At 37.4% G+C, this 15,839-nt stretch overlaps 1 protein-coding gene across 1 annotated transcript in view; it reads left to right on the top strand.

Moving 5' to 3' along the window:
* LOC121312739 (unconventional myosin-X-like) overlaps positions 1-15,839 on the top strand; it is a 100,175-nt gene that overhangs the window by 18,155 nt on the left and 66,181 nt on the right. Inside the window, exon 2 of the mRNA XM_041244465.1 lies at positions 1,096-1,194. Within this exon, the coding sequence (XP_041100399.1) occupies positions 1,096-1,194 (99 nt within the window). The remainder of the gene's footprint in view (positions 1-1,095; positions 1,195-15,839) is intronic.

The raw sequence follows: 15,839 nt of genomic DNA, 5'->3' as shown, positions 1-15,839 counted from the left end.
AATTGCATATGGAACAAATTAATATAATATAAAAGCTGAAGCTTTTTTTTTAAGTCATTGTCTGTGTAAGTGCAATTAATCTTTCGTGTTTACTAGCACACGCTGTGTCATTATTTCCATTCAGTACTGCACATATGAACATTTGTTTTAACACGCCTGAATACAGCTTTAATAATACAGTCAGTTTCAGCCCTCGTTTAAAAGTTTCACGTAAGCGGTTGCCTGGGTGTCACTTTTCACAGGTTTCTGTTGTTGCATCAACAAAGATATACTTGCTTATTGTGAAAGGCTGAAAAAAAGCTACTCAACAGGTTCATGTACAGTATATATTGTGATTTGGTCAACCAGGATCTTGACAGTCTGTGTTTGAATGTAGCTACAGTATGATGTGGGACCAAAAATAATGCAATAATGAACAGTACTGTAGAACACTTTCTCTCACTTAGGTTCACGTATTCACACTTTCTTTTTGGACTGTGAACCATGGTGTATATTATGTTATGTTGACATCAGTGTGCTAAACTGAGGATTGTCACTTTAAAACTCATGTGTTCTAGTCAGCCCTTTCAATGCTGTTGGTTGTAAATGACTTTGATTAAATCCGAACTAAGGCTTGATGTCAAAGGTCATGGCCCTCATGGAGAAAGAAGTCTCCTGCAGCTACCATTGCTTTTCATAACAGTGGAGCTCTGTTACCACATAAGCTTTTCACATCAAGTAATCCACCACCCATGCTGAGGCATAGTATTTTGCACACAGGGTTTTTCATTCAACTAACCACTGACCACAAGATTTCTGGCAATGTATTTGTCTTAATCCTTCTACTTAACTGCAACAAAACCGGTAAACAACTTTATAAATAATGCTTTGTTTTACCTGGTGATGGAAAGTAAGTTAATCTAAGCAGAAAGGAAACAATTGGCATAGCGTGTTAAATAAAGTTCCTAATTCGTGAAGGCACAAATATGCTCGATGTAGGTCCTGCTGAGTCTGGTTAAACTAATGTTAGATCATTTATGAACTCTTAATCTGTAAAGTTTAAGATTGACTGTATATAATCTAAGTGTTTTTTTATTATTATTTTTTTTTCTACAGGGAGCAAGAGTCTGGTTGAGAGAAAATGATCAGCACCTACCTAGTACAGTCTCGTCCTGTGCAGCAGGAGTTGTGGTGCTCGCCACAGACTACGGGCAGGTATGTAGCCAACTTAGACTTAAAACAGGTTCTTAAAACATAACTGCAAAATATTATTAGTTAAAATGAGCTGAGTTTTATTTGTGTGTGGGGATTAATTTTACAATGACCTTGTATTTTTTTAAATATATAAAAAAAATAAGAATAATTTTACCAGTGAAAAGTATGCTGTATAGTGGAATAAAAAAAAAAAAAAAATCTATACCTATCTTTTTTTTTTTTTTTTTTTTTTTTTTAAACATCATGCTTTTTTATTGTTGACAAGGACACAGTGAATACTTTAATTCTTTCTGTGTGGCTATGTAGTTTGTGACCCAAGTACTTCCCTCCTCTACAATGTGGAGACTACCCCAGAGTGCTTATTTAGACTTCTACATCAAGTAAAACTCATCACATCCAAATCCTATTGTGAGATACAGCCAGGTCGTCTGGTAGACTGTAAAACTTTGACATATTTTTAAATTGTAAAGAAAGTATCCATGCTTGAAACAACAGTTAAGCGATATGCTTTCTATAGGTAGGAGGTCTAGAGGAGGGTTACATGACTGTAATTGCTGTTCAGCAAGGACACTGTGATGCACTGAAATGAACAGTAGAAATTGGGAATACTGTGCTAGGTGAATTATTCCAAAATGCGTATTTCAGATGAGCACCTCCGAGATGACATTTGTTTTAGTTAAAAGCTACTTCATAAGGAATATATTTGTTCCACATTTAGTCGTGCTTTTATCTACAGCAGCATGTCCAGAGAAGCTGGGTTAACGACACTGTCTGTATCTGAATTAGCAGAATTCCTGTCCTCCTTTGCTTATATTAACTTAAGTGTATGTTTCTAAAGCTAAGTAAATAAATTAACTCATACCAATAACTAGCAAACCAAGCAACTTTTATTAATATGGACATGGGTGTTTGTTCAGTCATCTGCTATAAATAGCACAGATATGGCTTTATAATTTTCTGAGCAGTCTGTTTCAGAAAAATGTTTCATATTTTTGAACTGGTAAAAGAAACATGACACCCCGAGACATGTGTGAAATATGATACCCCAAGTACAGTAAGTCTAAACGACACATGGTGGAGTTCTAATCGAATTATCCTTGATGTTTCAAAAACTTTTTGTTCCCACAAAAAAGCTTACTGATTGATGTTGGCAAAGGGGGATCTGCTTCTCACATATACTCCAAGGCACCTGCAAATACTTAAGTACATCAGGAAGACTGCACTGAACTGTGACTTTAATTTCTCCGTGATTGGCTTAGATATCAGTGCTCCTTGAAGAATATATGTCAACAGTCTGAGATCTCTTTCAATGGATATAATCCCACATACTTCATGAAAATAAATTAATAATTTATAATAATAAAAATAAATAAATTAATAATTAATAAAAAAGTTAAACAAGGACATTTGGAAATAACTACTACTGTACAGTAATTTGTGCTGCACGCTTAAAAACATTTCTTTTTAACACCTTCACGTTCAAATCAAAAGCAATAAGCAGGTTGGAGAGCAACATTTTACATACATTTACATGGTGGTATATGTTATGCTCTGTATAAACAAAGTTACTCAAGCATGAAGGAACAGCCTACTATTATAGGCTAGCATGTCCTTGTCCCCAAATCCAAAAAAAGGAAGACCAATGGCTTGTGGGAAGGAAAGCAAAGATCATCATTGATGCAGGTGATGTTAATATTGTGGTGAAAACTCAGACCAATCTTGCTTTGAGCATGTCACTCAATAGAATGAGGGCTGGCATTACGCCTCTTAGCTTAGGGTAGCCACCCATGCAATGCCTTATCTGCTGTGGCCCAAGCAGAGTGCTGAAGACCATGTGAGAAAATCACTTGGTTAATTTACTGTGAGCTGCTATAAAACTGTTCCCCATAGCTTCATGCATTAACAAAATGCACAGTGTGTTTAGATCTACCCAGCACTGTGGTATAAATGTTCAGTGTTATCTTTTTCTTAAAACAAGAATTTAGGTGGGTCAAATATCAGCAGTGTGTTTTCACACTGATTTAAGATAATTCAAGTCAGTGGTTGAATGCACTGTGCCATTGAATGACCAGCACATATACTGTTTTAAAACAATATTTTTTGTATTACTTTTTTTTCCCTACTTTTAAACCATCATGGATAGGTATGTCTAGTTGACTAACAATGGAAGTTTAATTTTGCAGTTCTACAATAGAGGTGCCTTTCTGAAAACAAGTGTATTATATACTTATCACTGCTAGATATAACAATGGCTTTGTACACCCAGCTGAAAAGGCTGGTGATAACTGAAGAAAAAGTACACCAAACCATTGTCTCCCCTGTTTTGCAAACTACAACAATCTAGACTTGCTTTATCATAATTATCAAAACAACTTTTACAAAACCACACAGTCAACGGCACTTCACAACACTGCCATGCATGTGATATCACTAAACCTTATGTGATTTTAAAACCATGTTTATTAAACATGTACCAGAGGAACAGGGCTGTATTGATGTTACTCAGTGCAGATGGAGGTTGATGTTATCGTAGATGCAGTATGTCAGCAAAGCATCTCGTTTGACTTATATTTAGCTGCCTCCTCTTGAAAATGCTGTGTTTGTCAACTAATGCTTACATTTCTATTCAACCTTTTAATGTCTTCCATCAACACATTTCTAAAGTATGACTCCCACTTCATAAAAGATTTAAACCTCTTTCAGGGTAAGCAACAACTTTTGTTGTTATAATCTCCTAAGGAATTCAGGTCAGTTTTAATACCACTGTTCTACTAGGGTGATTTGTATAATTTAACTTGAAATTGGTAACTAAATATGCGTTTGTTTTGCTGTTCTCTACCCTTTTAAATTGCCTCCTAAACTAGGCCTGCCTTTGTTCGTAAACATTAGGTAACTGACTGAAAAGTGATCTAAGTGCTTCCATGAAAATAATATATTCTCTCCAAAGGACAAGTGATCAGGTGATCTTGTTTCTTGTTTCTACCTGGAAATGTGTCCATCGTGCTCGGAGGTCAGGGTTCACACAGTCTTGTTCTCCAGCTCCCTGCCTCCACCCTTGTAAGTTGAAACCATGGCACCTATTAACTGGGAGATGGTTGATACCAAAGCAGTTGAAAAGAGTAGGGAGACCAGATGTTGTCCAATGTCCCTCAGTGACTGCTTAGCTACACATCTATTGAGATACTGTAATTATGTCAAATATAAAGTGGGGTGGCTTTCTTGTCTGTTTTTTAATGACATTTGACATATGAATCCCTCCTGAATCAACCACAGCTACAGCTATTGAGGGCTGTGCAAAGCAGCACACAAAGACTTCTGAAGACTTCTTAATGTTCAATTCTACACTGCTCTGTCATTGAAAGAGTGATCTCTCTTTGTAGAGACAGATCTTACTGGCATCTAAACAGGAGATAATGCACTTTATTCTTTCTAGTATTGTTTAAGATATGTTGTCCAGTTTCAGTAAACATTTATACAATTATAAAAGTAGAACTTATTTTCTGATTGAGATTGGATTAAAAGAAATCAAATGTGCTTAACTGTCTTGTGGAATTTTAAGAGGGTAGCCTGATCGTCCTTCAGAAAACAAAAGACATGAAAGCTATAAACCTTTTAAACACTGGAAACAGTTTAACATATTGTGAAAGCTCTCCAATATTGCTGTTACATAGGCATTCTGTGTTGGCTCTTTTTTCATGTCAGGCTTAGTAGGGTTTGCTGTTCTACACAGAGAAGAGAAATTAAAGGAGAACACAATTTTTTTTTTTTATTTAATCCATATGTGTGTTAGACTTGCATGAATAAACAAGACAGATACTTGTATGTATTTATACTTATGTAAAATATTATTGAGATGTCTACTTGGCTTGATAGGTTGTATACCAGGGACTTAAGTTTTTTCCTTTTGGAGGCATTGTGGTCCAGTGGTTATAGTCCAGGGCTTGTAACCAGAAGGTCACCAGTTCAAATCCCACCCCTGCCACTCACTGATTCACTGTGTGTGACCCTGAGCAAGTCACGTAACCTCCTTGTGCTCCGTCCTGTGATCAGTGTCCTACTGTAAGTGACTGCATATGATGCACAGTTCACAGCCTACCTCTGTAAAGCGTTTTGTGATGGTGGTCCACAATGAAAGGCGCTATATAAAATTAGATACCACAGAGTCTTGTTTGACGGTTGCTAAAAAAGCATTTCAAGTTGTCTCATAATTATGTTCGTGAAATAAATGTTACAGTACATGGGAGTTGACATGCAAACTGATCACATGCAAACTCATGAGACGATATGAGAAATGGACTGAAGGATATTGACTGGTCATGAATTATCATTTTACAGATACACTCTAATAAAGTGTGACTCGCCCGTGCCTGGTGTCATCAGCAATTGGTGTCCAAGGTCCTCACTCTGCATTTCTTTCCATGCTCACTAGGCAAGGGTGTTTAAACCGTGTCAGATGTGATCTTCTAGGATAAAGAAAGACACATTTGGAAATGTCTTCTAGTCAAATAAAAAATCTGTCTGCAGAGCTGGCATGCAGAACTAGCTTGTATAACTAATGTCAATAGATAAAGCATATTAATAATACCAATTCACAACACTTGCCATAGCTACACAAAGAAACAGCGTTTTATATCTGAACTACAGTGTGTTCACAAAGGCAAAAGAGCTACTGGTACTGAATTTGAAAAGTGTAGCCATATTGTCCCTTAATAAGTCAACTTGGATTTAATTATTTTATAATGCATTTTGTTTTGGTACCAAAATATGTTGTTTTGTAATATAAACAAAAAAAAAAAGTTAGGTCTGGCCTTTGCGCGTGCTTTCAAATAAGACTCTTGCATTTGGTGCAGAAAAAGGCATTGTATCACTACAAAATTATGGGTCAATATGGCTTACAATTCAGAGTTTGGGGAAATTGTACTTTTATTTGTATTTATGTATTATTTATTTATTTATTTTGTCGTTGTGAACAAACTAGTAACCGTTTCTGACTTGAAAAGCCCTGTTCAATCTATTTGGAGGAATATAACAATTGTACCATTAGAAAAGTAGTAAAAAGCTGCGTACTTGCAAAAATGTATTGTTGAGTAGTTTCTTGCTAGTTTTTTATTTTATTCTGTTCTCTGAACATTTTCCTTAGCCTTGTTGCAAAATAGAGCCAATGGGTCAGTCAATCACCTCCCTTTGTATAAGCTCTCTATCCTCTCTTTCTATAGGCTCTCTGTGCAAATATGTAATTGTTTATATTTACTGTTAAAACCGAATGTTGCCCTTTGACCTTGGATTGTTGAGCTTTGACCTCACTTGGCCTGTCAGCCCCAACATGGATGACCAAATTCAAGGTTGGATACTGAAGTTTACACCATCCTCTAAGTTTGTACTGGGATCCTGATGGGATCAGGAGGTTTTCACTCAGTACATTGTGTCATTGCAGTTTCATGGGTGATACATTAGGTAAAGTGTAAGTTATTTGGGTCACAACATGTTTTTCGGAGGCTGGCATAATTGGAGAGGAACTTTCTTCAGTGGCCAACACACACCAACTTCGGTTCCAGCAAACCCCTCGCTCATAACTCAGTCAGCTGTTGTTCACTTAGTAGAAGTTCATACAGCTGTATACTGCTACTTGACTCACAAGTACAGTATCCTCAATAGGTCGCATTACATGAGTGTTTTACTTTTCTCGAGACATTTGTCTCATGAAATAAACGTAGGCATGGTGCCTTTTTGTGTTTACATGTCAAGCCTCTCATTTCCTTTGGAACGCCTACTTTTCCCAGAATGCTATGCAAATGAAGGAGAGGGGGAGGGGTGGTCAGATTTAAATTAGCCATGCTGACAGCCCACTTAAGAACATAAGAACATAAGAAAGTTTACAAACGAGAGGAGGCCATTCGGCCCATCTTGCTCGTTTGGTTGTTAGTAGCTTATTGATCCCAGAATCTCATCAAGCAGCTTCTTGAAGGATCCCAGGGTGTCAGCTTCAACAACATTACTGGGGAGTTGATTCCAGACCCTCACAATTCTCTGTGTAAAAAAGTGCCTCCTTTTTTCTGTTCTGAATGCCCCTTTGTCTAATCTCCATTTGTGACCCCTGGTCCTTGTTTCTTTTTTCAGGCTGAAAAAGTCCCTTGGGTCGACACTGTCAATACCTTTTAGAATTTTGAATGCTTGAATTAGGTCGCCACGTAGTCTTCTTTGTTCAAGACTGAAGAGATTCAATTCTTTTATCCTGTCTGCATATGACATGCCTTTTAAGCCCGGAATAATTCTGGTCGCTTTCTTTGCCCTCTTTCTAGAGCAGCAATATCTTTTTTATAGCGAGGTGACCAGAACTGCACACAGTATTCAAGATGAGGTCTTACTAGTGCATTTTACAGTTTTAACATTACTTTCCTTGATTTAAATTCGACACTTTTCACAATGTATCGGAGCATCTTGTTAGCCTTTTTTATAGCTTCCCCACATTGTCTAGATGAAGACATTTCTGAGTCAACAAAAACTCCTAGGTCTTTTTCATAGATTCCTTCTCCAATTTCAGTATCTCCCATATGATATTTATAATGTACATTTTTATTTCCTGCGTGCAGTACCTTACACTTTTCTCTATTAAATGTCATTTGCCATGTGTCTGCCCAGTTCTGAATCTTGTCTAGATCATTTTGAATGACCTTTGCTGCTGCAACAGTGTTTGCCACTCCTCCTACTTTTGTGTCGTCTGAAAATTTAACACGTTTGCTTACTATACCAGAATCTAAATCATTAATGTAGATTAGGAATAGCAGAGGACCTAATCCTGATCCCTGTGGTACACCACTGGTTACCACACTCCATTCTTTCTGTTTTCTACATGTTAACCACTCCCTAATCCATGTACATGTGTTTCCTTGAATCCCAACTGCGTTCAGTTTGAGAATTAATCTTTTGTGCGGGACTTTGTCAAAAGCTTTCTGGAAATCTAAATAAACCATGTCATGTGCTTTGCAATTATCCATTATCAATGTTGCATCCTCAAAAAAATCAAGCAAGTTAGTTAGACACGATCTCCCTTTCCTAAAACCATGTTGACTGTCTCCCAGGACCCTGTTACCATATAGGTAATTTTCCATTTTGGATCTTATTATAGTTTCCATAAGTTTGCATATAATAGAAGTCAAGCTTACTGGTCTGTAGTTACCTGGTTCAGTTTTGTTTCCCTTTTTGTGGATCGGTATTACGTTTGCAATTTTCCAGTCTGTCGGTACCACCCCTGTGTCAAGAGACTGCTGCATGATCTTGGTTAGCGGTTTGTAAATTACTTCTTTCATTTCTTTGAGTACTACTTGGAGGATCTCGTCTGGCCCAGGGGATTTGTTTATTTTAAGAGCTCCTAGTCCCTTTAACACCTCTGCCTCAGTTATGCTAAAGTTATTTAAAACTGGATAGGAACTGGATGACATGTGGGGCATGTTGTCAGTATCTTCCTTTGTAAAAACTTGTGAAAAGTAATCATTTAACATATTTGCTATTTTTTTTTCTTCATCTACAATTTTGCCATTTGTATCTCTTAAACATTTAATCTCCTCTTTGAATGTTCTCTTGCTGTTGTAATATTGGAAAAACATTTTGGAATTGGTTTTAGCTCCCTTAGCAATGTTCATTTCTATTTCTCTCTTGGCTTTTCTAACTTCCTTTTTGACTTGCGTTTGCAATTCCGTGTACTCTTTCTTTTGATCATTTTTTAATGCTCTGTAAAGTGCCTTTTTTTGCTGAATATTTTTTTTTAATTGATCTATTAAACCATTTTGGCAATTTAGTTTTACATTTAGATTTGTCTACTTTAGGGATGTAATTGTTTTGCGCCTCTAGTACTACATTTTTGAAGAACAACCATCCTTCTTCTGTGGGTGTTTTCTCTATTTTACTCCAATCTACTTCTGTTAGTCTCTGTTTCATACCTTCATAGTTTGCTTTTCTAAAATTGTAAACCTTAGCTTTAGTCATTACTTTTGGGGTTTTAAAAAACACTTTAAATGACACCATGTTGTGGTCTGAGTTTACCAGTGGTTCTCTGACCTCTGTTTTAGTTATTCTGTCTTCGTTATTTGAAAAGACTAAATCAAGGCATGCCTCCCCTCTAGTCGGTGCCTTGACAAATTGTGTTAGGAAGCAGTCATTTGTCATTTCCACCATTTCAATTTCATCCTTCGTGCTACCCACCGGGTTTTCCCATTTTATATGGGGGAAGTTGAAATCCCCCATTAGTATGGCTTCTCCTTTGCTACACGCATTTCTAATGTCATTGTATAACAGATTATTTTGCTCACCGTCTGAATCTGGTGGTCTATAGCATGCTCCTATTATTATGCCCTTTGAATTTTTGTCTGTTATTCTGACCCATATTGATTCGGCTTTATTTTCTTTGTCCAGGTTTAACACCTGGGCTTCAAGACTGTTTCTTATGTATAGCGCTACCCCTCCTCCTCTTCTGTCCTGCCTGTCTTTCCTATACAGTGTATACCCACAAATATTATATTCGTCCCCATCACTCTCAGACAACCAAGTTTCTGTAACACCTATCACATCATAGTTACTTGTTAGTGCAGTAGCTTCAAGTTCTAGAATTTTGTTTCTGATACTTCTAGCATTTAGATAAATACATTTAATGGTTGTCTTACCTGAGTTGTTGTTCTTGTTTTGATGCGGTCTCCCTTCTGTTTTTTTGTTGATTTCTCCCCCCTTCCTTTCTAGTTTAAATGCTTCTGAACCTGCTCGAGGATCTTTTCTCCAAGTAGACTGGTTCCCTTGTTATTTAAGTGCAGTCCGTCCCGTCTATACAGCTAGCCCTCGTTGTAGAATGTGGTCCAATGATCAAGATAGGTGAAGCCTTCCCGTGTGCACCACGTCTTCAGCCATGCGTTTTGATTAATTATTTCCAGCTGTCCATATGGTCCTTTGCAAGGTGCCGGTAGTATACCAGAAAATACCACAGTTTTGGTTTTCTCTTTTAATTTCCTTCCTAGCTCTCTGAATTTGTTTTGCAGGGATTTTGGTCTGTCTCTTCCAATGTTGTTTGTACCGATGTGGACGACTACTACCGGGTCGTCTCCTGTTCGTTCTAGGAGCCTGTCCATGTTCTCAGTGATGTGCTTGACCGAGGCTCCCGGAAGGCAGCACACTGTTGTAGTAAGGGGGTCCAAACTGCGAATTGAACTTGCTGTGTTTCTCAATATGGAGTCCCCAACAATCATGACCTCCCTTCTTTTTGCTGTCTGGTCACCACTGTCAATAGGGTCCTGGATGTTGTTCCTTTCATTCTCTTGTTGTTGGTTCTGCTCATCAAAATTCTGAAGTGACTCAAATCTGTTGGTTGTTTTGATTTCTGGTGGTTGTGTTTGACGAAGTTTCTTTTTTTCCCTGCTTCTGCCTACCTGAACCCAGCTGTTCTGACCTTCTGTCTCCCTGGTGGCTTTCAGTCTGTTAGGGGTGATGCAGACTTCCATGAATTGTGGGTGTGTCAGTTCTGTTGCTATTGCTGTCGCAGTTCTTCCAGCTCCATTTCTAGCATACTTACTAGTTTATGCAAGTCCTGGATCACGCAGCACTTTATGCACACTTGGTTTAGCTCCGCTGGGTTTTCTCGGATTTCCCACATCAAGCAGGTGTCACAGATTACTGGCTTGAAGACCATGTTGAGGGTTTTTTTTTTTTTTTGAAGTTTAGTTTCTTCTGCAGCTGTCAGCCTGCTTTCAAACTGCTTCTAAACTGCTCTGTACTTTTCCACGCCTGTACTTCTCCCACACGCTGTCGCTTCCACTCGCTGTCGCTGGGAAGACTGCCTCGTTTAACTGCGTTGTTCTGCTGTGCTGTTGGCTCCTCCCCTCGCCCGTGTCTCAGAACGGCGCTGAATTTGAATCAGCTGCTCCAAGTTTCAGCTTGTTTGTTATCAGAAAAACACACGCGGCTGTTTGACTTTGAGCTGCTGCTGTGTTTCCCAAATGTCCTGTGTTTTCTGATTAAAGCAATTAAAGATGCAATTTCTCCTTACTGCTTCTAAACTGCTCTGTACTTTTCCACGCCTGTACTTCTCTCACTCGCTGTCGCTTCCACTCGTACCAATAATGTTTTTTTTTGTATTATTATTTTTAATGCTACAATAAAAAGTAAACTATTGCTGGACATAGCTCTCTGTGCTGTTAAACAGGAAGGTCCCTAAAATACTGTTTACATGAGCAGAGAGCAGTTTCATGAGAAAGAATCCACGTGTCATTGTGTTTGATGTAAATGGATATTAAAGATCTGATTTGCTGCTTTTTTAATACTTTGTTTTAGTGTTGTCACCCACACTGATTTTCACACATCATCCCACCAAATCCGAGTGGTGGTTGAACAGGCGTTTGGGCTATTGCGGGAGGGGGGGTACTAATGAAGCGTACTGAAGTTAACCATGAGCTTGTTCCCCAAATTATTACAGCCTGCTGTATCCTGCAAAGTCTGTGCCAGGACCGTAAGGAGGAGTTCTGATCCCAGCCTTCTGATCCCATCAGGATTCCAGGCTGATTTTTGGTACAAACTTAGAGGGTGGTGTGAGCTTCAGTATCTAACCTTGATTTTGGTCACCCATGTTGGGGCTGACAAGTCAATTAAGGTCAAAGGTCAAAATTATGATAGAGCACAGAGAGCTATTTCCAGCAATAGTTTACTTTTCATTGTAGCATTAAAAATAATTAAAAAAAAAAAAACACATTATTGGTACTTTTGTCATTGGTCTGATCTGAGAGCCATTTTGGGTCAAATATTTGGTGACCTCTTACATAAAAAACATTTGACCTAGAGACGTGAAACTTAAAAATCTTCCATCTCTATGACACCAACATCCCTGCCAAGCAGCATCAAAATTGGAAGAAGTCAGGTCAGAAACCTTCCTGAAGTGATTGATTTGACATGGACTGATCCCAATACGGCTTTTCATTTCAGAGAAGGTTTTCATTTGCACCGACCCTCTGCCCTGTGAATATATCTACTGGTAGTAGGGAATGTATGCTACTGTATATAACTGTTCTTTCTCCCTTTCTTCTAATGCATGTTGTATACACTATATTGTGTTTTTTCTGATTGTATGTTCATTATAATCTGTGAACTAATTTGGAGACAAATTTTCTGAGTTGCAGCAGACCACTGTGCCTTGCGTTCTAATTATTTGGTACAATTGTCTGTATGTGTTAGTAGGGAGGTTTGCAGAGTACATTGTGTTTATTGAAAAAGTGTATTGGGGTTCTTGTGTGAACAATCGAACTGTAGTATAAAATGAGTGGATGTGTAGAATGTTAGGAAGAAGTTTACAAAAAGTGTTAGTAAATGTTACTTCGTGGTTTTACAGTGTTTAATTCTGTTAAGTGCTTAATTTACAGTATGCTGTTAATTCTGTTTGGTAGCCACTTGGCTAAGTTCACAGGGACTCAAATGTTATTTCTAACACCCATCACCTTTAAGCATGAATGTGTTCTGTAATTCAGAAGGGTAATGGGAAGCAAACCCATCTTAAAAATGATAGCTGCTTTCTTGTTGAAGGTTTACAGTAGTTAGGTCAGTTTTTGCAAGCCTTATTGCTGCTGACAGAAGAGGTTTATTCATTCTGCATCTGTTCTTTGGCTTACGTCCTAAAGTAGTTACTTTGTTTTGTCTGAGCACTTAAATACTGTCTGCATCTGCTAAGTAATGAAGGGATACCATTTTCCCAATTGGGAAATCTAATTAGAACTAAGTTGAGCATAATCTTTAATGAAACCTGGTTACTGTAGCTGAGCCAACCGTTTAGACTATCCACCAACTGCCTAAGAAGCTCATTTAAGAAGGCCTGTTGCTGACCTGCTGTATTGTTTGTTTGGTCTATAAGAGCTAGTTTTACTTTTTTTTAAGTGGTTTGGTGTGTAGTTACAGTGTTAATTTTTTGAATGGAAAGAAATATCTTCTTTCTCGTGCTTGGTTTTAATTATTTTAGGCCTAATCACATTGCACCATTATGTTTGCTTAGTGTTTTGAAAGAATGAGAGAAAGTAACCATATTCTCCTAAGATATTCAGAAGCTTTACTTCCCTTGGATTTTATTGGAGAGTTTCTTAATAACAATGATTATTTGTTTTTATGAAGTTCAGTTCACGACTTAAAGATTAGCGTGAGATCACCACGTGCAAATGATGTGGTTTTGATGCGAATACGAGGCCTACAGAATATGTAAAATATTATAATCTGATTATGCCACTCAGAGTGTGTCATGAGAATGTATTTACTGAAGATGAGTGACATTAAGTCAACACAGACTTGAAGAGACAAAAAAAGATGTTTTGGTTGATAAGGCCTTCTCCATTGAAAGGGCGCCATTCTAAATAAAGGCACAATTGATGTGTTGTGTCCCTTATTACATAAGGAAGAAACAATAACTAAAACTATAAAATTGTTATCTGCTTCGCAGAGTCTGAAATTTCAGAATAGGACCAAATAGAGTACATGTGAAACGGCCCTTATAGTAGTTGTTATTAACATGTTAGTAGCATGCTTTCTCGTACAAGGTCTTAGTGTTCTTCCATCTTTAGCAATGATAAATACCTAATGTTCTAATGCAGTGCTGAAGTTAAAGTGGGACAGACACTGTGTTTTCAGATCGAGTGAACCTGAGCCCTGTTAATACGTTCATATCTGTAGGAGCTGAAATAGTTAATAGTGGAGCTTGTTGATTGATTTGTGATTCAAGTGAACTGTGCAGAGCAACACAGACTGTGAAAGTGCTTACACTCCATATCTATGTGGACTGGAAAGTGGAGCACTGAAAATGACCCTTAGTTCTGCTACAGGAAAAGAAAAAAAAACCTACTATGCAAGACAGACATGTTAAATAACAGTAATGTAAGCTACATTTAAAACAGAAGGACAGTTTTAATTAAGAAAAAAAAAATCTGATTTGAAATTAGTAATAATCATAAAAAATGTGTATTAATATATTTAATGTTGATTTCAAATAATACTGGTTTATTTTATGTTTAGTAGAATCACATAGAAAATCTTCAAATGGTATGTATTGGATATAAAGATATTAAATAACAATGAGCAATCATTGATCCCACATAGCAGCACTAAATTCTTGAGGTTTCGCTTAATCGCATGATGTTTTATGTCTCTGTGATTTAAGACTGCAGTCTACTGGCAATTATTACCTGTTCATTAATCATTTTAGTATGCAGTCAGCCTTTGTTTTTCATAGTGACACTTTATACTTTCTTTTTAATATGAAGCCAGTTCGTTACTGCAGCAGATTTAACGTCTCATTGGAAAGTTAAGAATTACTCTGATTAGTGTAAGGATAAGTTCAAAGGCATGGGCCCAGCAAGAGGCCAGTATAATAAGACGAAACCAAATACAGTTTTATCATCAAGGGAAAATTACAAACACACTGTAGTCAGCTGCCCTGTTTTTTACTAAAAAGCTTCAAGCTGAATTTGTTTTTCATTAATTAGCTGCCTGTGACGTTTTATTTTTAAAATAAATACCAAATATATAATTTTCTTTATTACTGTTGTTTTAAAGGACTAAAAGTTGTAAGAATTACAAAAGTTGTTGAATATTTCTAGTTTACTTATTACATTTGAGATTACATATTTAACTAAGTCTGAACCATATATAAGAACATAAGAACATAAGAAAGTTTACAAATATGTTTTTATCGTTGTTTGTGCATTGTAATGGGTAAATCTCCTGGTTAAATAAATAAGAACGGCCCCCTCCATCTTTAAAGAAGCAGTAAACTTCATCTCTGTGCTATAGATCTTCAGTAATGCGTCCAGGTTTTTAGGGTTTGAAGTTACGATTTCGCTATAGATGGGTAAAGGGTCTGTAGTCTTTTTTTCTCAGTTGAGACGCTGGAAGCTTTAATCAGTTCATACGTCAGGAAATGGTTGTGGGTTCCATGCTGCCTCAACAGAGTGTGACTTTATAGTAAAGGAATACTGCCTCTACCAGTCTCTGCTCTAATCGAGGAGTTTAAGTGCATGAAAGTCCAACTGGAAATGACATTAGTAGATTCACGCAACAAATGAGTAAGGGAGGCAGCACCTGTGTTGAAAACTGGAAGAAAATGGACGGTAAAGAAAGCTGTGGAAGATGCTAAGGCTGTCCTTCGAATTGGTGATATTATGGGGCAAGTTCAGCATGGAAGAGGGGGTCTTGGTCTCAGTTCAGCTCCTTTCCAAAAATAATGGAAATAATTTTTTTTTTTTTTTTTAAAGCTAGTCTGTTGCAGAAACCCACACCCTCTAGTCCCAGTGGTGTTCCACATTCTCTTTATATTCTTGCTGATAAGAAGGGATGATGCTGAATTTTGCAAGATGCCCCGATTTACAGCTTGCACGCTAACTGCAGTGGATAAACATTTTACTGACAGGAAATTTAACAGAACATCTGTTTTAAATCCTCTGAAGATATGGATGGGATAAACACGGTTCAGAGTTTGAAACCGGTTCCAAAGTCATGAATATAGTAACCACTAAAGAGGTGTGGCTCTAAACTGATTAAATCCATATCTGTTTGAGAAGAGATGATGCAATCCCTGAACTGTATCTATTATCTCTTAAACCAGGTGTAGTTTGTGTGCTTTGAATACAGCTTTACACAAT

Source organism: Polyodon spathula, chromosome 3 (genome assembly GCF_017654505.1).
Source record: "Polyodon spathula isolate WHYD16114869_AA chromosome 3, ASM1765450v1, whole genome shotgun sequence".
In the NCBI taxonomy this organism is placed as follows: domain Eukaryota; kingdom Metazoa; phylum Chordata; class Actinopteri; order Acipenseriformes; family Polyodontidae; genus Polyodon; species Polyodon spathula.
This window is presented reverse-complemented; position numbering and strand designations above follow the sequence as displayed.